Here is a 22,582-nt window from a genome sequence, read left to right as displayed (position 1 = left end):
AGAGAAACTGGTACCATGCCCTCTAGAGTCAGAGTGTCCAAGGACGGAGGTTTGGAAGAGGTGGATGATAAGGGGACTGATAGTCTCTGGCTCTTCTTAGAATTTCCTTTTAAGTACAAACCATCTTGTAGGCAGTGCATTGGGCACCCACAGGAAGTCGGAGGCCTGCCTCAGGAATGCTTACTCTTAGCAGTAACCACATCCCTGTTTTGCTTGCACCACAAACACTCCCCTGGCCATAGATGGCCACCTCCATAAGGTCTTAATTGATTTCTTTCTTCTGCAGAGACATCTGCCTGACTTGAGTCCAGCTGAGGCTTAAATTCCTGGAGTGATGGCAGTCTTGATGGCTTAACTCTTTACTCCTTCCATTCCCCTTCCTGGGAAGCCCAGGGATGCCAAGTGTTTGCACAGGTGGGAAAAGTTCATGGGTACCAAGAAAAAAAAATCACCTTGAAGAGCTCTTCAATAGCTTCCAAATATGGTCTAGCAGTTCCAATTCCCTATTCTCTACAAGCCTATTCAAATACAAACAAGCAGTGAGAAAAGGAGGATCCCCATGAGCACCCCCTTGTTCAGGTCAGCTGTCTGTGGGTTTCTCCAGCCTGGTCTTGACCCCTTTGCTCATCACTCCTTCCTCTCTGCAACTGGATTCCAGGAGTTCAGGTCAGTGTTAACAGTGGGTGTCTGCTCCTGCTTCCGTTAGCTACTAGATGAAGGCTCTAGGATGGCATATAAGGTAGTCATCAATCTCATTATAGGGGAAGGACATGTATGGTAGACTGATAGCTGGGAAACCAGCATAGGACTGACCCAGACCCCTTCAACGTGGGAGGACTGGGCAGTCTATGGGGCCTCTGATAGTGGATCAGTATTTATCCCTAGTATACGAATGGACTTTGGGAGCCCATTCCACATACAGGGATACTCCCTCAACCTAGACACATGGGGGAGGACCTAGCCCTGCTCCAAATGATATGATAGACTTTGAAGATCCCCCAAGAAAAGCCTCGAACTCCCTGGGAAGCAGAAAGGGGATGGGATAGGGGGTTGGTGAGGGGCAGGGGAGGAGGGGAGGGAGAGGGAAATGGGAATGACATGTAAACAAAAAAAAGCTTGTTTCTAATTTAATTTTTAAAAAAGAATATAAAAGGCATATATATGATTCTCTGAAAGGAAGAATTCCAAGAATTCTTCATTTTTTTTCTTTTTTCTAAAGCAAAACCTATAGCGTACTGGTACTAATGCATGAGATACCACATGGAAAGGGGCCGGGCACTGGCCTTTGTCAGTCTGCAGCACTGCCCTGCACCCTTTCAGCTCCACTCATGGAGCATGCCCCATCTATACAGCATCTGCAGCTAGCCTGTCGCCTGCTTCTGTTCCTTTCCCTGGCTGTATGCTATGCTCCGGAGTCACAGGTAGGCTCAGGGCTGAGGTGGGAAATAAAAACCCAGCAATAAGACAGGAAAGCGCCAAGGACAACCCCAGGTGCTATGGAGAAACTTCTGCCAGACTTAATGTCCTCCGGGATCTCTTCCAGCCCTAATCTGTATGTGACCCAAATCATGTGACCACAAGATTATGTCCTGGAGCAGTGATAACAGTTTGTCAATTCACATTCTCAAACTGAGTGGCCCAAGTGGCTGATTGATACATGACACTGTTACAGGAATGAAAATTCTGAACTAATGTCAAATTAATAAATCTGCCTTCCTATGCTTGGTGGCATCACTTGATACCCCCCCTCCACTTCATCAGATGTCATTTGTCATCAGTATCCAATAACACCAACAGGCTACGATACACATTCCCCCTCCAGGCACACAACCTTAATTTTCACTGTCCTGGTACTCCTGAGTTACATGGCAGATTTCCATAGACTTGGAGGAAGAGTGGTTTGAGAGAACTTTAGAAAAGAAGAAATTTTTTGTTATTGTTTGGTTTTCCAAGACAGGGTATCCCTGTGTAGCTTTGGAGCCTGTCCTGGAACTAGCTCTTGTAGACCAGGCTGGTCTCGAACTCACAGAGATCCACCTGCCTCTGCCTCCTGAGTGCTGCTATTAAAGGCATGGGCCACCACTGCCTGTCAAGGAAACGTCTTTGACCAAAATCAGTAAGAAAATAACACATCCCTCCAAAGTAGGGGAACTACTTATGGTCTGTTATTTTGAAAAGCTGTGACGTGAAGCAAGTGAGTTCGCGGGACTTACGTCGGTGATCATCTTTCCTCTCGTCTTATTTCTCTCTCTGTGGTTGGCCCGCTTCTGTCTCTGCTGCAGGACCCTTTCCCTGGTCGTGCGATACTCTAGTGCAAACTCACTGATGATCCTGCAGAACTTGTTGATGTTCACCTCTCGAATTGCATAAGGGGGGTGGCCCATGAAGAGCAAAAAGGAGTGAAATCTGCAGGAAACAAAACAAAAAAACAAAAACATAACTTTGCTTTTAAGGAACCAGAATTATTTGTATGAAATTTTTCTATAAGAAATCACTGAGCCCAGCTTCCTGTGGGAGGACACTGATCATTCCTGGGCCTCGGAAGTCAAGAGTCTTCTTGATTAAAAATAGAAACAAAGGTCAAGGCCATTTACTTTCTTATCTGAATGGAAGTCTACGGGTAAGATTTTAGATTCCTTTCTTGTTTGTCTATACATTTGTAAATGAATCTGCCAATATTTCCAGAAAAAAAAACCAAGTTGTATCTTAAGGAAACAGGCACAATTTCTAGATTATGTAAGAACTGAATGGGAACAGAGAAGTGTTTTAAAGTCCCTTAAGTCGTTCTTGGAGTAACTGTGAATATGTGCAGACAATATATTAAAAAGAACAGGTTCTAAATAGATGCTTACAAAGCTTTTCTAAGAACTTTAAAATATTTTTATTTTACTATTTATATATGCAATCTTAATTTAACTAGGATATGCCAAAGAAGTTGAATAAAAACTTATTTCAGCTACTGTTTTATAAATTAAAAATTATTAATCTGAACATGGTGACACCTGCTTGTGAAGGCCGCCAAATTGTGAGTGTGAAGCAAGCCAGGCCTATACAGTGAAACTTCCCCATGAGCCTTCCCAGACCATCCTCTGTAAAGCCGAACTTTCTTGTTACTACTGACCAAGTACTACTCCAGCCTGAGCTTCCTGGCTCTTACTGCCAAATGACATTACTGATCAGAGGCAAAATGATGTTATGAGGATAGGGTGGTGTACTATCACCCTTACATCACTATCCAAGATGGATGCACATGCAGAATTAATGCAGGGACCTGTCATCAACAGGTAGAAACTACACTTTGTTTCGTTCATTACATGACCTTTCTGACTCATCTTGTTATAGAAGTAGAACTCAGAATAGTTCATTCTCTACCATCAGCACACTGTATTAGACCCAAGGACGTCAGAACCTAACATATAAACTGAAAATATGATTTAAGTATAGATGCTACAAATTAGCACATAGACTTAATACCTGAGAAAAATATTCAGATGTGAATCTGAAAGACGCCATACATGTCTACAGAAACACAAAGCATAGCCTTGGAGAAAGTAAACGTTTTTGGAGATTTGCTGACCGTAACCTTTAGATTACAGACATACAGGTCACATGGCTATGGAAGGGCTAGCTCCCCTCACTAGAAATGGAAGGCCCAAGCCAAGCATCTTCAGTTGTTTTGTTTGTTTGTTTTCACTACCAGCCTTTTAATCAGGCATGCTGTTTACTGAGGTGATGGACTCCATCAGGAGGAATAGACTTCAGGGCACTGGATGCGAGCTGGGTGTCTTCCTGTAGCGAGCATGACAGCTCCTGGCCGCAGTTCACAAAGCCTTCTCCTAGGAAGGGCTCCTCCCTACTTTTCCACTGATTTCTCTCATGAGCCTTTCACAGTAACTGCTGTGAATCCTTAAGAATGGGTGTGTTTACAAATTGTCTACAGAGGGAGCCAGGCTGTAAGAGCAGCAGGATAAAAGGAAGGCAAATAAGCAGGTGCCAGCAACCAAAACAAGATTTTTGGTGAAGGTCAGAGGTTGTGAAAGCCAAGTATTGCCTGGAGCAACAGTTGTGAAACCATATTCAACTTTCTGATCTGAAGCTTTCTATGTGGGTATTGGTTACAAGGTATAAGGGCCTGATTTAAGTTTCTTCTTTTTTGGGAGGGTCTACTTCCCAATATGTGGGTGAAAAACTACCCTAGTAGGCCTGGGCTATGCTCCTTGGCAGTGTTTAAGCATGTGAAGCAAAGCAATGAGGCTAAGTTCTAGTCCACCCAGTTTAGCAATGGATTTCTGCTCCAATCAGTTCTATAATCCAGGCCCCTACAAGACTTCATTTGAACCCAGAGTTCTAAAGTTTGGCTGTTTACTTTGGAAGCTACCTTGTACTCCCTGTCAGTCATGGAACTTTCAGTACCAACCACAGCTACGATGCATTTCTATCTAATCCATCCTAGTCATCCCCAATGGGATTGCCAATGGTGATGATCTATGAACTTGGGTCAGACAGGAACAACTAATGTCCAATATGACCAGCTTGGAAGGAGCAAACACATAGTAAAGAATGGTTTTGTCAACAAGTTTTTAACATATCGTGAATAAAATGGTTAATAAAAAGCAGGCACAATGGCTTTATAAGGCTTCCATGAATTTGCTCTAGTTTTACAACATTCCAAATGGAAATTGTTTATTTTCATATTTTTTAAGGTTGGTAATCACTTGCATAGTAAAAAGAATAAATGGTCAAACCAGCCCACATTCTCTGCTTCCCCTTTTACAACCATATCAAAAGCATAGGGTAATTTGAGTAAGAAATTTGATGAAATATCTTATAAAATTCTCTTACAACAAGGCAATATAATATAATTGAAATGTAGATGCAGTTGGATGAAGAAGTGTAGTTGGGAGGTTTATGGTTAAGCAGCTTAAATCCAAAAGTTCTGATCAACCTAGAAATAATACTTTTTCTTTTCAGAATTGCAGTCCTGTCCAGCACTCTCCATCCCCTTCCCCCACCTTTCCTCACAAGTTGCCATCAAGGCCAAGAAAGAGGAGCTAGGGGGATCACTCAGTAGGTAAAGCATTTGCTGTGCTATTCGGTGTTCAAAGTCTCAGCACCCACACAAAATGCTGGGCATGGGAGTGTGGTACTGCCAGCATTGGGGCAAGAGACACAGGAGGACCTCTGAGGCTTCCTGGCCAGCTCATCAAGTTCATTCAGTGAGTCCCAGGTTCAGTGAGAGACTCTGGAAAGAGCAGCCAAGGAAGAAATCTGAGGCCCTGGGTTATGGTTCAGCCCTCGCTCAGGTATACCTGCTGGAGAGTAGCTGGAGAGCACACCCCCCAGAGGGGCTGAGTGTAGACCAGATACAAGAAAGAACTTTTCTAAGAAGGAGAGCAGCCTCACATAGGACTCATGTAGGTAACATGACTCCAGCAGCTGCGGAAAAGTAGCCAAAGACCTTACAAAAGCAACTTCTGGATCAAGGGGGAGTTTTTAAATTTAATTATCCCCAGCATCCCTTCTAATTTGGATTCAATGTCATTGTTTTACATACATAGATGTCAAGACTTACGTACCTTAGGAGTACCTGCTATGTTCCTAGAATGTAACTGTCTGATCTGTGTGTACAAAGCACTGACAGTTTCCTGTATGCTCTTTCGTACACATACCTGTTAATTATCCTCCGGTGGACAATCTTTAAAATTATAATTCGTTCTGCACAGTCTTTCAGGAACTCTGACATCCGCTGCTTTAGAACTGGTTTCATTTCATGTTTTGCAATTGCCTTGAGGTGATCCCAGGAAGCTTTGCATCTTCTCTCCATCTGACATAAATTATCCTGAAGTTGATCAAAGTCGACCTGAAAATCAGAGGGGAGAAGGAGCAGAGAAAATGTATGAAACAGCTGGACACCAGCCTGAGCTGGGAGCCCAAAGTGCCTCTAGGGAGAAAACAAGAATCAAAACCGAACTTACATGTTGAAATACAAACATATTTATGGCCTAACAATGATTCACATGTGTATTTTTCATTATCTCCCATCAATTTATTCAGTGATAAAATTGTTCTCCAAGTGAACCCAATACAGGAGTCACCTTTTCTTGCCTTTTTTGGGAAGAAATGTTTTGAGAATCGTTGGGAACTGTAAATTCAGACATGAAATGAAAGAACCTAGTACAAGATGAGCTGGGCAGACAGCTCATAAACCTTTTCAGGGTCCTCTTGTTCTTTGGGGCTAATATTTTACTCAAGACTAAGAAACTTCCCCAGTCACAGATGGATGGCTCAGCTATGCTCAGTCAGCAGTAGACAGTTCATTTTCTTTTCACCACAATTCACAATTTATATGAAAAACTGATTGGACTCATCCATCATTCATATATTCATCCAACACTCATGGAATGCCTACTGTACAACTCTTCCTATATCAGGTACTAATTACAGAGATCCATGAATAGCACAATAAGTACAGAAAGACAAGTACAGGATGTACCTGAACTCATGTCATCAAGTAATCTCATGCCATAGTCCAAGCTCTGAGGGATCTACAGTATCTTCAAGGCTTCGTGTGTGTGTGTGTGTGTGTGTGTGTGCGTGTGCGTGTGTGTGTGTGTGTGTGTGTGTGTATTTATGAGAGAGTCAGTAAGACAGATAGACAAACAGACAGACAGAGAGAGCAGATAAAAAGACAGAGAGAGAGAGAGCGTTTAGGTGGGGAGGCATGAGATGATTCTGAGAGTTAATGCAAGCTACACATGCACAAACATTTGAGACAGAGCATGAACATTCTGGAAAATGCAAAGTGTTTCACTTTGCCTGCCTAGGGCACCTGATAGGTCTAATAAAAAGCTCAATGGCCAAAAGGGAGGCAGAGAGAGGACAGGCAAGGCTGCTGGCAGAGAGAATAAATAGGAGGAGAAATCTAGGCTCAAAAGGAAGAACTACAGAAGGAGGAGAGGACAAGGAGACATCTTGGGCCAGAAGCCAGGCAGCCACCAACCTACAGACATGAGAAGCAGTGAAAATAGGGTACACAGAAGGGGAAAAGTAAAAAGACCCAAAGCAAAAGGTAGATAAAGAGAAACAGGTTATTTTAAGTTAAAAGAGCTAGCTAGAAACGAGCTAAGCTAAGGCTGAGATTCAAAATGAATAATAAGTCTCCATATCATGATTTGGGAGCTGGTTGGTGGTTCAAAAGAGAAAGCCTGCTACCGGATCAAGTCTACAAAGGCATATCTGAAGTAGGATCTGCTACACCCACGGGAGAAAGGCTAGGAGCCCAGAAGAGTCCCAAGACAAGGAAAGCAGGGCAGGGTCCAAGAAGGGCTTAGACCTACAAAGGCTCTGTGAAGTTTGGAAACAGGTAGCAGATGCCCTCATGGTCTCCCATTTCAAAACATAGATCTTGAACAGCCATCATGTAGTGTAACTTGTGGGCAGCTTGGGCCTGTGTGGCCAGTATGAAGGCAAGGATACATTATGCAGCTAGTATTTAAATGACAACTAAATGTCTAGTAGGCATTTGGGAAAGGGCCCAGGACAGCCGCATATCTGAACCGGTATCAGTAATTCTGTGTCAGGGCCGCTTTGGTTGCTAGTCAGTTCCAGCTGGGGAAGACCCTGGGGAGGGCCAAATGGAATCCAAGTGTTTTAGGTGGTTCTGGAAACAAGGCCAAAAGGAAGGGGCTCTAGACAGACTGAGTTTTGTCTTGACTTTCTAACAAGCCTTCTTTTCTGAGGAAGGACTTGTGGAGGTGGCACAATAGTGACTACAGGACCATCCCATCTGAGAGGACACACCGCACGCGCCCACCATAGAGCAGTGTGGCATGCATCCCCATTAGGGGACTCTATTCCGAGAAGCCCTCTGTGAGTTCTGTCAGGGCTGGACAACCAGTGGCTATGCCTCTTTTTACCTCAAGGTGGGTACACTATGAAGCCAACCTGGTAATTGCTAGACTGTAGTTCCTGTGGCAGGTAAAGGAGGCTCCAGCTAACAGGTCATGTGCCGGTCCAATGGGCGATGACAGAGAAGAGAGCTCTTTCAAGACCTCTGTAACCCTGACTCTACCTCTTGGCCACTCTGCTCTCCAGTCCCTCCTCATCCTCAATTCTGGTGTATCCAAATACTTTCCACTCACACTTCCAAGCCCACTATATTTCCAGGAGTTTTCTCTACAGTAGCCTGGCTTCCAATGCTTCCATAGCCTTCACAATTCTGTTGTATTTGGGGTTCCCCTGGGTATTGTCCTGCCTCAATGGTCCCCCTACCTTTCAGGCAGCTAAATGACCACATAATACAATAGTCTCTTCTTTAACCAGCTATGTGCTCACAAAGATAATAACTCTGTACTTTAAGAGCCTGCATCTGAGGGTCCAAAGCCATATACTGTTTATAGCCCTATAAAAATGTTCCCTTGTGTAAGATCATTGGAACAGCCAATCTCTGAGCACTGGGGCCAGGCATATTCGGGTTTCTGGCTTCAGATCTCATCCTGGGTATGATGGCATCTCAGGAGGAGCCAGATGGCATCTTTCTGATATGCTTGTCTTTGATATGCTTATCTAGAGCAGGCTGAGGATTTGCAACATTGGGTAGAATAGTCTGGAAAGTAACACTCTCACCAGTGGACACAGGAGTGAGGCTCACATGACAAGCTTGCCCCACATACCTCAGTAGGAAAGAATCTGACCAAGAACCAGAGATAGGAAAAAGATCTTAAAAGTTCATTAGAAATGGCATGAAATGAATCATAATTGTGAACTCCAGAGCAGGCTGCACCGAATGGCTCACTAACTGAGACTATATGCCTCTGAGATGACGCAGAAGACCCAACAGCAAAGCCCATGAGGCCAGCTCCTCCAATTCCATGGACGTACCTTGGCTGACCTGGTGATGGCCCCAATCTCTGAGTACAGATCTGAACTGTCTGGAAAGTTTTCCACTACCATGGTGCACACGTGATGGAGAAGGGACTGCTTGTGCACTGTATCTTTGACTTCTGGAACTTTCTCGAGGTAGCTTAACTCAAATGCTTTGGCCTGTTTGGTGACATTGAATAAAGGCATGAGAAAAATAAGTATTAGGCAGGCTCTTTCAACAGTGCAGATGGTTAGAATCAATGTAGCCCAGTGTTTAGTTTCTCTAAGGCTAGTGAGCCACACACCCCTTCTTCCTCTGATGCTCAAACTGGAACAGCCACATCCACCACATCCCTGAGCTACTCCCCCACCCCAGGGCTTTGACAGCCCTTTGACTCCTGTACACCAACAGTCTCTTTCTCCTCTGACCACTATTGAATGTTTTCTTTCTGACCAGAGTCAGGGCAACAGCAGCAACCAATAATTTTGCTTTTTAAAAAGACCACCATGCCTAAAAAAGAGGCTTATAGCGGTTTAGAGGACATAGAACTTTTCTGGAGGACCATTTGGATCACAGCACCTACACTGGATAGCTCGCAACTTCACTGATAACTCTAGCTCCAAGGCATCCAAAGCCTCTCATTTCCATGAGCTCGTGCATGCCTGCACTCTGTGTGCATATGCACACACAATTCAAAATAAAACGAATCTTCAAAAGAATACCGGAACTTATATATGCCTAAATATTTGAGTGATAACCTTGGAGAAAAAAGAATATGGATGATAATCTCCTGATGTTAATTTTTTAGAGTAGTCACACCCTGTAAGGATCATGTACTTATTTTCCAAGCTTTCTTATAGAAGAGTTCATATTCAAATGAATGGCCCCTGATATTACAAGGACCAAAAGCTTTGAATTTTCAGCAAAAAGACACAAAATCTGCGTGTTGCACTATGGTTCAAAGAATCAATCGAGGGTACAGATCCATTGGTAATGACAGCAGAGACTTTGTGCTAAAGGAGGCCAGGGAGTAAGGGACTGGGAAATCTTACATTGGTTCCATTTAGAAAGTTCCCAATGGCGAGGAGAGTGGACAGGATGAAGCCCAGAGTTTTATTGTTCTCCAACTGGTCTATTCCTTCCTTCAGGTCCAAAAGTGGTTCGGCCACTTCCTTTCAGATAAAAAGAAAGCAGAAGATGAGAAAGAATACATATCTTGGTTTCCCTTTTTTTCCTTTCCAGGTTTGTGTAGTCTGCAACAATAACCAGTAGAGTTCTCCGTAGCACAGGATAAGGTGTGTGATAGGCATTTGGTCCAAGATATGGATAGTTATTGAAAGGCAGCAGAGAAAAATCTACTCCCGGACACCACAGTGAGGAGCCTTGGTTCTGTAACTTCCAAGTGCAAGCAGGACCCTTAGACCCCTTTCACCACTCCCCATTCCCATGCCAGCCTGGCTGACTTCCGAGGCCACCTTTCCTTCCATGATCCCTCAATGCCAGACCACAGCCTTCTCTTTGTTGTTGCTGGGTTTTTTTTTTTTTTTTCCCTTTGCGGGCAGATGACTGTACTCATTGCATGCTCAGAGTCTCTGGCCACCACGGTTTCCTCCTGTCCCTTTAGGCCCTCCACGCTGGTCACCTCTTGGCCTGTTACTTACATAGGTCTGTCCAATATTTTGACATTGTGACATGGCATTGTCATCTACAAAGTTTACAGTAAAGAACCATATAATTTGGTTACAAAACCCCAGCTCCATGTTTTAAATACATTTAAGAATTTGTGTTGAGGTATATTCATAGCTTACTCGGGGCGCATAAAGTCCGGGGATTTTGGATTTTGCACGTCTGAAAGCCACAGACATTTGATCTGCTCTGCAGCCTCATTGGCCTCAACCTATGAAGTCCTTCACTTGCCTGGATCCCCAAAATGAAGGGCTTCAACTGTAGTCTCTCCAGCAGCCTTGCCTTGCCAGTCCCCAACCGTAGCTAGTCACACATCATTTCCTCCAATGTCATCTCACTTTGCTAAAAATCACCTAAATGTGCCAAATGCTTTCACAATGGAGTTACACCCAGCAGTCCTCGGGGTGTCTTCTTCTTTCCTGCTTGATTCCATGGATGGAGACTGCGTTAAGACCCCTTATTCAAAATGCATGGGGCCCAGAAGTGTTTCCTATGCTGAAATATCTGAAAATACCTCTAAGACATCTCACAGATGAGGTATAAGGACAAAATTTACTCATGTCATAGCACACCCCTCACGACACAGCCAGAAGGTAATTTCATATATTTGAAAACACTTTTAACTGCTTTTGCTTCATCTATGACCTGTCACATAAGGTGAGGCATGGAATTTTCACTGTAGCATCATTTTGGCCCTAAAAAAAGCTTTGGCTTTTTGTGCATTTGGGTTTCAAATTTTCGTATTAGACATGCTCAGCCTGTAATTTTCCCTCAAACTTCCCAAACTCACTGTCGTATAGCTATTCTCCAATACAGCAGCATGGTGACCCCTCCGGGCTTCAGTCTCTACCTCTTCTGGTACGAAGCCCCTTACAGTTACTCAGCTCACAAAAGCATCCCACGGACCTGTCGTGTAATGTCTCCTCCCAAATCAAAGTACTGCCTCTAACAGGGACTCAAGAAGCTACCAACACTTACAAGTGTCAGGAAATTCCTTAAATACAAGAGTCTCAAGACCCCTTCCCAAGTTACATAAGTACTAACAACTTCTGGGGGGGAAAGGATACTGATCTATCTTTCTGCAACTTGGTGTTGGGCAGGGCCCTCCAGGAATGCCCATGCTGGGATGGGCTTTATGGTGCTATAGCTCCCTCTGAGTTATCTGTGTTACCTCTTAAAAAATAATTTATCTTTATTTTATATGAATTGGTATGAAGGTGTCAGATCCCCTGGCACTGGAGTTACAGAGAGTTGTGAGCTGCCATGTGGGTGCTGGGAATTGAACCTAGCAGCCAGTGCTTTTAACTGCTGAGTCATCTATCCAGCCCCTATCTATGTTCTTTAAGTAACCCCTGACCCACCCTCATGTAAGTAACCCTGACGAACTCTGGTTCACTAAGTTAGGCCAGGGTGGAAGACTTCTTTGGTCTGCTGTTGCTATCTGGGGTAGATAGACATTTGTTCATAGCTCCCTAGTGAAGTCATACAACACACCCAGTACAGGAAGGATGCCTATGTCTTCCACTTGCTATTTAAGAGGGGCCTTAGGACCTTCCCCAACTAACCATTCCCCCAACTCTGGTGTGTGCGTGTGTGTGTGTGGGTGTGTGTGTGTGTATCTGAATGTACACATGTATTTGAGTCTGAGGATAACCTCTGTCAGGTGTCTGCACCTGCAAGCTTCCTAGGATTCTCCTGTGTCTACCCCCATTTTACCATAGCAGCACTGAGGTTACAGATACACACTACAGTGTCTGGCTTTTTAGTTCCCATACAATTCAGTTTTCTGTCTGCTGCCTAAAGCTGCTGCTGCTATGATGGATGGAGCTATCCCACTCACTATCATGACTTTCCCTTCATGAAGGCCTGTGCCCTCTGAAATAGTGAGACCCAAACAAAACTCTTCTCCCGTAAGTTGTTTCTGCCTGACATTTGGTCACAACAATGGGAAAAATAGCTACTAAGATTCTCTTACCAGTCCCCATGAAGCTGCCAGCACCATGGGTCCCAGTTTAGGTTATGATCATCAGGGGAAAGGGTGGAAGTTTTTTTTTCCCCCACATTTTGCCTTCCTATATTTTCTACAGGGAAAATGCAGTCTGATAAGGTTTGATAACTGAACACTTGATTGCTGCCTATAGTCAGGATCTGAGGCTGTGTCAGGAAGGTGCTCAACACCTAGTTCAGATGCAGTTCGCACCACCCAGTGTGAGCTATGACACCATCACCATCAGCTCACCCTCCAAATTCTGTGTCAAGAATGAGGCTTTACCAGCTTAATAGCCACCGGCTGTAAAACCACTGGTCTCCACACTGGGATGTGGGAGTTCCTATGGCCTGCCTACCTTCTCTGTGGTTTCATAATCCATTTTGAATGCCCAGAGGTGGAGCCGAGCTGAGAGCTCACTGATGGAGGACAGCGTGAGGAGGAACTGCTCAGCACTGCCCAGGGGCACGTCAGGGTTAGCCAGCTGAGCTTCCTGGATTTTCTGCTTCTCCTCTTCGGTTGGAATCATGGTCAGAATTTTCTAGAAAGATAGGGTGATATAATAATTCTCAGTAATGGACTCTGCTCCTGCAACATTTTCAAATTTCTGTTATGATAGTAAAACAAGCAGATAGTTAAATAATAGGCAGGTGTTATATTATGAAAACCTGTAAACTTTTAAATACCCTGCTCCAGGCCTTCTAGGGCATAAAGGGCATTCTAGGCAATGCCAGGGGCTGAAAAGTGAGAATAAAAAAGATAGAATATTAGAGAACAGCCTCCCACTCCCTAGGAGATACAGCAACATGTGTCAAGAATGTGCACTTTGTTGCACATCTCATGAACTTATTTAATAGATTACAAAAAGTAATATTCACAAAAAGTCAGGTTGGCTTCTCTGTATTAATTGTAATTTTAACCAAAACTCATAGATAAATAATATTTTAATATCAAACACAAGTCTGACTTAGGAAAAAATGATATATATATATATATATATGCATAATGATGAAAACAGTATTAACTTTCTACTTCTATTTGTTTTTGGTAAAGGCCAATTGCGGAATGCCAAGAGGACAAAGGATGTTAAAATCAGATTGATTCTTACAGTTTCAAATACTTAATTCATTACAATTTTAAGAGTGAAAAAATTATTATCTATCTTCATTATTCCTATCTTAACACTGTATGGGAACTCTTTCCTCCCCTACACACATACACACAAGAAGCACAGAGAGAGAGAGAGAGAGAGAGAGAAGAAGAAGGAGAAGGAGAAGGAGAAGGAGAAGGAGAAGGAGAAGGAGAAGGAGAAGGAGAAGGAGAAGGAGAAGAAGAAGAAGAAGAAGAAGAAGAAGAAGAAGAAGAAGAATTATAAACACCTACAAAAATATTTCTAAAACACAAAAGTGGATTCATGACACATAGCCAATACACAAAACCTACTTTATTGTTACATAGTAATGAGAAAATTTCAAAGTGCTATTTATGATGAAATATACAAGTGACACATCTAATAAAGAATTTATAAGCTCTATATATGTTAGAAATTTTAAAATGCTAATGAAAACCACCATAGAAGGTATAAATCACTGGAGTGGAATACCATGTTTATAGGCTAGGATTTATAGTCAGGGTGCTGTCTCACCAGACTGATCTATAGGCTTAACTCAGTTCCAACCAAAAGACCAACATGATTTTGTGTAGAAGCAGACAAGCTGGTTCTAGAAGCCTTGTAGTGATGAAGACATGGAACAACCATGGAGAGTTGTAAAAGGTGACCTTGGAAGGATAACTTTGTCCAACTTGAAGAGCTGTAGAATCACACACACACACACACACACACACACACACACACAGAGAGAGAGAGAGAGAGAGAGAGAGAGAGAGAGAGAGAGAGAGAGAGAGAGGGACAGTACAGAAATGGACCACACAAATATGGTCCATTAATTGTGACAAAAGACTATCCAACAGAGAGAGGATAGAATTTCCAACAAGTAGTGTTTAAACAACTAGATTTCATATTAAAATAATGAACCACAATGTAATTCTCCTTTCTACATAAAGAAACTCAAAATGGGTTATGGAAATTTAACACCATACAAATTTTGGGAAATCTTGTGACCCATGGTAGACAAAAAAAAAAAAAAAAGATGCAATTTATCAACATAGATGTTCCCCTATGACACTGACATTCCATTCCTGGGTATGTAATCTAGAGCAATGAAACCCGGTAGTCACAGGAAACTATTAAAACAATTGCAATTGCTCTATGTGTAATAGCCCAAGTCTGTGACAAGTTAAATATTTTTAGTGGAGAAACAGGTAAACCAACTGTGGTACATCCCCAAAATGAAACACTGCTCTGTGGTAACATCAAGACACTCTAGAGCCTATGAGACTCTGGTGAGTCTCAAGGTTGTCTGTCATGTTGAGTGAAAGATGCCAATCTCTACAGGCTCTACACTGTGCGATTCCACATGACAGTCTTAAAACCAGAACAGCACAGTGATGGAAAATGCATCTCTGCCTGCCAGGGAACTACAGAAGGGCAGCACAGAGATGGAACTACTTCAATCCAGACTGAAGGGATTCAGATACATTTTTACAACACTAGAACAGCCTACCAAAATAATTAACTTTATACTATACTGACTCCAAATTTTTAAAAAATCATGACTATAAAGTTAACAGCAGCTTTTAAATATGCACATGTTAACACAATGGTACAGCTGGGTGTGTCTGGGCAAAAGCAGCCCTGAACTTGTTGAGTGGGAACAGGCAGGGAGCGCTGGCCTCAGCTCATCAGAAGTACACATTCTAAACTGCAGTCAGAGTGAGGCTGCAGAAGGTGACACCTGGCAAACACTCAGACCCATCTCCTTCCAAGCTGTTCTCCACTGTGGCTCCAGGATGAGGCTATGTGGGCAGAATTTGATTATCAGAGGGATTTAGCCAAAATTCTCTGGGTCACACTGTCCACAAACATAGTGTTTAAAAAACACTTATCCAAACAGTTCAAACAGATGACACTCTTTGAAAGCATCTATGGTTGGAACTCAACTAGTTTTTAAAGTACTTAGCATAAATGTGTACTTTAATTTTCACAATGCTTAAATTGTTCAAGGCAAGGCAGGAATTTGAAAACAAAACTTGCCAACACCTTTTGTAGCCAGCCTTCAGGAGACATGTTCCTGCAAGTTTTGTCGCTTTGTCCCAAACATGTTTTCTTTGCCTTTTACTTCTCTAATTCGAACCATTTCTTCACTGTGGACGATTCTGAGCTCACCGTTTTCTAATTCGTTTTCTTATTCCTTGCATCACTGTCAGTGAGACTACAGGACAGTGGCTCCGTAGGTCAGAGCCACCTCTTGCGAGCTGGTGGTCCTTTCCTCCTCCAGGATGATACAGATGAACACAAGCAGGGTTTAAGTCAGACTCTTGCCACATCCGTAGTTTCTTTGATGATACTTTGAATTACTACTTGGTTTTGTAGGGAAAGAATCATCCAACAAGACCAAAACATAATAACCCAATTGGTTTTATTGTTTTATTTTGTTTTGTTTTTTTTTTTTTTTAATTCCTTCTAGACCAGTGATTCTCAACCTTCCTAATGCTGCAATCCTTTAATACAGTTCTTTATATTGTGGTGATCCCCCCATGGCCATAAAATTGTCTTTGTTGTTACCTCACAACTGTAATTTTGCTACTGTTTTGAATCATAATGTAAATATTTTCAAATATAGAGGTTTTTTTTATGGGGTCACAAGCCACAGGTTGAGAACCACTGTTCTAGACATTGTCCTTGTATTGCGACAACTATATTTGTTTTTGTAGCACAAAGTGCTATCCAAAAAAATGCAATATATCCTTTGTTGTGGACCTAAATGCTAGTTTGAGTTTGGCCATTTGATTTTCGTGCAGATGAGATACAGCAGTAATGGTTTTACTTGTTTTTGACGTAACCCTAGCTATGGTAATGAAGAATCTACTACAAGGATTTGGGTTCAGCATCAGGGACTAGGGAAAGTTTGTCTGGGGTTAGTGTGTTAACAGTTTGTGTACTCTGAGAAAATGGGCTCTATCCCTGCACGTATTCTCATACAGCTTAAATCAACCCCCTGAAGGACTCTGAAGGTATCTCCTGCCATTCACACGAGCACATGGAGGCAACACATTGGGGCAAGAGGTTATTGTGCTCAGCATAGATGGGATGATTTGCTGAAGCAGAGGCCGAAGTTCTCCCAAGCAGAGCTACAGAACTGCTAGGGGCTGCCCTCATGTCCTAGCAGGAGCTCCACTATTCATGGACACTCACCTGCAGATGCAAACTCTAAGGGGACAGCTGTGTCCCATCATCAGAGCATTCTGGCTCCCTGAGCCAGCTACACAGCCCATGAGCAGACTCACCTATGCCCAGCACCTATGAAGCCAGCTAAGGCCATGCCTTTAGCAATAGCAACTCCTTGGAACGATACTGTGGCACAAATGGTTAAAGGAAATTTCTGCTTCTAAGATTATGCTGGGTCTGACAGCCAAAGTGAGATGAGTTAAATGTCATTAAAGACAACTGTATTGTACTGCCTTGTAAGTGGACTACACTCTAAAAATCAGAAAAGCAAAGGAGGAAAAAAAAAAAAGCAATGTCTTCCCATTTCCATTTGTTATCATTCTGTGCATTTTAATGGAAAAAAAAACATTATGAATGCTCTCTAGAGATGACCCTAAAATAACTTCCTACAGTTTAATACTCTTCTGAAAGCCACTTCCTTAATGCAGTTAATTACTCAGGTTTGTATGACAAATCCAGATCCATGCCGTGAGTTGCTAGGCAATGGCACAGGATGTCATTTAATACATCCTAATTGTGTTTTGGTACACAGAGCTTGCCAATGGCCTTATGAAGCTGCAGTTCTGTGACATAATGTGTGTATCCAGGAAGCAGACAGTCTGGCTGAAGGCCTGTGGGCATTAGCTGCAAATCTTATTAGCAAGGGTCTGTATGTTGACAACTGCTTTTTCTTCTCAGTTTCATGTTAACTGTTCAACAACAAGAGTCCAGGACAAGCTTTGGATCCTTTCTAGCACATGAGTATAGATCTTCTATACCCCTAGGTTGACTGGCATCATGAAGAGGAGATGCATTTCACATTCTACAAGAGGTCTGGTTCCATGGTTTTCACAGCTATGCCTGAGAACAGCTGAGGGATATGCATACTGCTAGGTTATGGAGTTAGCTTCAATGAGGGGTTCTTGGATGGAATGCTTTCACTCCCTAGGGGAAGTTAAGAGTGTGTGGAGACATTTCTGGGGGTGGGTCAATGTGGGGGACAGTAGGTACCACTAGCCAGCCTGATCTACAGAGCTAGTTCCAGGACAGCCAGGGCTACACAGAGAAACCCTGTTTCAACGCCTCTCCCCCAAACCCAAAACAAAACAACAACACCAAAAAAAAAAAAAAAAAAAAAAAAACCACAATGTAAATGCCCAAAATCTAGGTTGTGCAAAGCCCCATGCTTTCTCTTTGAGGGCTGGAGAGGAGAACATTTCCTTGCCTCTTAACTACTACTACTTCTACTGCTGCTGCTGCTGCTACGACTACTACGACTACTACTTCTCCTCCTCTTCCTTCTCCTCCTCCTTTTTTAACTACTGTCTCTTCTGATGCTCAACAAAATCTTTGGCATCCCTTGGTTTGTAAGTGTGTCACTCTAATTTCTGTTTCTGTCATCACATGGACTTCAATCTGTGAATCTCCCTGTGTGTTCTCTGATTCAAGTGGCACTCCCACCTATCTGTATCCAAATGTCCCTCCTCTTTTAGGAATACCAGTCAGAAGACTGATGGCCCATCCATTAATAACGCACTGTCTTTCCAAGCAAGGTCACTTCCTGAATGGGCATGAACTTGGCAAGGATACTGTATGTTCAACCAAGTACTTGTTTCAGTAGATAGTTTTTCTTGTGCTTGTCTCTTCTTCTCAAAGTGCAAAGGTATGCCTAGCCTTATGGGCTCCTAACCTTGCCTGTACTGTATGCCATCTCCGCTGCCCATGTGCAGGAACAAGAATTGTGGCATAGCCCATGAAATATGCTCCACTGGGCCATCTACCTCTCATCTTTCTCGACCTTCAACAGATCAGCAACCATGAAAGCCTCAGTTGGCTTGCTCTGTTCTCAAGATGATCCAAGAAATGCCAGGTGGTAGTGATACACACCTTTAATCCCAGCACTCGGGAGACAGAGGTAGACAGATCTCCATAAGTTCAAAGCAAGCCTTATCTACAGAGTGACTCCGGGATAACCAGAGATATACAGAGAGGCTCTATCTCAAACAAACAAACAAACAAACAAACAAACAACAACAATAAGATCCAACAAAGCATATCTCTGGTTTGTTTTAGTTTTTGACATAGGGTCTCATGTAACCGAAGCTGGCCTCAAGGCCCCTATACAACTGAGGAGGACCCTGCACCTCTTTAATCCTTGTGGCTCCACTTATCAAGCACTGAGACTACATGCTAGTGCCATCATACCCACCTTATGCAGTGCGAGGGATCAAAATGGGATTTGCTCATGGTAAGTAAGCCGTAACCCTAGCCGCAAATTACTTCTTTTTATAAGATTGAAACAATGTCTTTAATTATTTATGTGGACTTCAGCACCTAATGGAAGATTGCAATTGATAAGTGTTCCTAGACATGTGACATGACATGGAAGAAGACCTAAGCATCCTTGTATGGAGGACATGTTGAACTTTTTCCATTCTGAGGTAAGCAATACTTGGTTAGAGTTGAGGTCCATAAGTGAGTCAAGAGCTCTTAACTTCACAGGCAAAGTGACTTGTCTCTCCATCCTAGAATAAACATCTAGGAATCATGAATATCTTTCAGAGTCCAGTTGAGTAAAGAAAGTTATAAACCATCTAAAGTAATATTCAGTACAATAATATGATGCACATTTCACAACACTAACAATTCTCCATGGAACTTGCCTTACCTCAATCCCTTCTTTGTTTAAGGCATACTCATCAAAGTTCAAAATGGCTATCTTGATCGTCCTTGGAGGGGGCAGCACTGTCAGGCCGATGTTGATAGCGTTGCTCCTCTTGGAATCCAGAACAATGATCTCCTGTCTTTTACCATCTGCAGCTGTTTTCTTGGTGATAAAACAAGGAAAATCGAAAGATTAATGTACCATCCTGGATCCTTCCTGGGTTCCATTACTAAACGCAGAGACTCACTCCTCATTTAAAAGAGAAAGCCAATGGCTCAGATTCGGCTCAGAGAAGAATTGGCTGCCACTCAGCTCAGGAAAGAGAATGGGGAAGAGGGAGGAAAATCAAGGCTTAGTTACTTAGTAGCCTCCAAGCTTGGGTCAGTAATGGAACTTCACAAGTCAGACACATTACAAAACAAAATTGATTTTCTTTCAATAGAGAAAATTTTGTGCAAGAACAAAACCTGTTTTTTTCCACCCTTTTCGGGTTCCTTTCTTGTGTGTTGGGAGGTGTTTGAATATGTCCTGATGTACAGTGTGTACAGTGTGTCCATAACAGTGAATGCAAAGGCCATAGTACAGGCAAATGAGGATATCCAAGGTGGATGCTGTATCAGCCCTTGGGTTCCTGGGTCTTTCCAGGGCCTTCCTCACTATCCAAATGTCCTGCACCAATCACAGCAGAGTGCTCCCATCTTTCCTGTACATGTAACCATTATACAGCTGCCCACTGGAGGGTGGAGTAGGGCCTCCCAACCAAGAGAAAAGAAAGGACATGTGCTGATAAAAAGGAATGAATGACAAGCATGAACAGACATCAAATAGGACAACAGAGAGCCAGAGGTGTCTTGGCATCCTCATAGGACCCCGTATTGTGGCTTTCAAAGGCATGGATGCCCCATGGAGCCAGACCTTGGGCCCGCCTCATGGTAATGGCTAGCATATGGCTGGAACTGTTTGTATGCCTTTCAAACTTAATATTTATATCCCATCCCCAAATCCACATGTTGGCCCCCTGATTTCCAAAAAGATAGAATCTAGTATCAGAGGTCAGGGCCTTGGGAGATAATTAGGTTTAGGTAAGGTGCTAAGAGTGGAATCTTCACAATGGGATTGGTGTTCTTACAGGAGAAGGAAGCCCTCTGAAAGTCAGGAGGAAAGCCCTTGGCAGAGGAAACTTGGCTCACGTCTTGATCTTCAACTCCACAGCCTCAAGTACTGTTAGAAATAAATTTCTGTTGTTTAAGCCGCTGAGCATATAGTGTTTAAAATTATTTTTAGATTTATTTATTCTATATGTATGAATGGTGTGCCTACGTGTATTTATGCATACTGTGTGCAAGCTTGGTGCCTGTGGAGCTAACAAGAGGGCGTCAGATCCCCTGGAACTGGAGGAGTTACAGATGGTTGTGAGCTACAGGTAGGTGCTGGGAACTGAACTCGAGTCAACTGGGAGAACAACAAATAGAACTGTCATTTGGTATTGGATTATGGCTGCCCTGACAGACAAACACAGGCTATGACGCAGACTGCCTCCACTTTTCCCTTCAGCTCTCAGGAAGTTATGTAGAGCTGTCAATGGAGGGGCATAGGTTTAGCAAGCCTCTACCACTGCTCAGGTTTCCTGTGGTACCAAGGCATCTGGGAAGATGGCTGTTTTGAATTATGGGACATTCATGGGGTGGCAAAGATGGTCAGGGTAGGGTGATTCTCATGAAGAAAATGTATCCAGTGATGGTGGGTGCTCACAGCAGGGTAGCTGCTACGTGTTGAAAAGGGCAGGTCTGTAAGAACTGGATTTCTAACTATACCTGCAAGAGTCTCTGGGATCCATCCAGGCCCCAGGGAGAAAGCAAGCAGATAAAAAAGCCATGCCTTCAGGCTAGGAGCTGTCAGGGATGAGGCTGGATGAAGGTAGATCCTGCAAGACGTCTGGGGCCAGCCTGACCATACCCTGCAGGCAAGTGCCTTCTGAACTGCTCCTTTGAAGCTCTCCTGAGCCTAGGAGCAGAAGAGCCATCAGCAGGGATAACAGTAGAGCTGTGGGCTAAAAGGAGGAGCAGACTATGTTTCTACACATCCCCCCCCCAACTCAATTGCTACATCTTTACTTTAGGTCCTTAAATATGTGTTTGGGAATAATACATTCTTCATGAAGGGAGCAACTGAGAACATCTCAGCCCTGGGAAGGGGCAGTAGGAACACATTTCATCTGATCAGTTCTGTTATATTAGAGAACCTTGACGGGTACAACCCATCTCAAAAAAAAAAAAAAATAGTAATTCTATTGAAATTCTAATAGGATTTTAAAAATCCATTCTAAAATTAATAAAAGACCACATTCCTTTAGAGTCAATGACATTCTTTAAAATGTTTTCACATGTATTTATTGTATTATGAATGCTCTGCCTGCATGTATGTATCCTACCATGTGTATGCCTGGTATCCTTGGAAGTCAGAAGAAGGCATTGGGTTTCCTGAAACTGGAGTTAGGGATGGTTGTGAGCCCAGGCCCTCTGAAAGAGCAACAAGTACTCTTAACTGGCGAGCCACCTCTCCAGTCACCAATTATTCTTTTGTGAAGCACTAATAGTCTCTTTGTGGGTGATTATGGAGCATTGTGCACTACTGAGCCAGTCAGTGTGGGGGGGGGGCTGAGACAGCAGAGGTGTAAAGAGCAGTGTAACACACCAGCATGGGAAGGGAGGGCCCCTGGCCCAGCCCAGTCAGCCTCACAAGGCTCAAGTCCCTGAACCAAAATCTAACCTAAGAGAAGGACAGCGAGCGAGCGTGTTACCAAAGCAGGAAATAAAGTCAAACGCGGCAGTGAGCAGCGGGACTGTGGAGGATTCACTGATGTCTCCCTTCGGAGAGAAAGGTCAAGCAGGGACAGAGGCACAGTGAGAAGGACAAGGCCACACCGGAGGAGACCTTCTCTTCTTGCTCTGCTGACAGTTGTCCCAAGACACCAGTGGACAGTGAGATCAACCTGAACACAGGCAGGAGAGACTTAGGTACCAGTCTATTCTCCAACAGTCTGTTTTGTTTGTT

General features: G+C 43.2%; 1 protein-coding gene across 1 annotated transcript in view; it reads right to left on the bottom strand.

The window, feature by feature from the left end:
- Positions 1-22,582, bottom strand: part of Fhod3 (formin homology 2 domain containing 3) — a 397,434-nt gene that overhangs the window by 12,565 nt on the left and 362,287 nt on the right. The window contains exons 19-24 of the mRNA XM_051202091.1: positions 19,532-19,690; positions 12,895-13,077; positions 9,916-10,035; positions 8,881-9,042; positions 5,670-5,860; positions 2,214-2,406 (exon numbers count right to left, since the gene is read on the bottom strand). Of these exons, the coding sequence (XP_051058048.1) occupies positions 2,214-2,406; positions 5,670-5,860; positions 8,881-9,042; positions 9,916-10,035; positions 12,895-13,077; positions 19,532-19,690 (1,008 nt within the window). The remainder of the gene's footprint in view (positions 1-2,213; positions 2,407-5,669; positions 5,861-8,880; positions 9,043-9,915; positions 10,036-12,894; positions 13,078-19,531; positions 19,691-22,582) is intronic.

The sequence above is a fragment of the Phodopus roborovskii genome, unplaced genomic scaffold (genome assembly GCF_943737965.1).
Source record: "Phodopus roborovskii unplaced genomic scaffold, PHOROB, whole genome shotgun sequence".
Lineage (NCBI taxonomy): Eukaryota > Metazoa > Chordata > Mammalia > Rodentia > Cricetidae > Phodopus > Phodopus roborovskii.
This window is presented reverse-complemented; position numbering and strand designations above follow the sequence as displayed.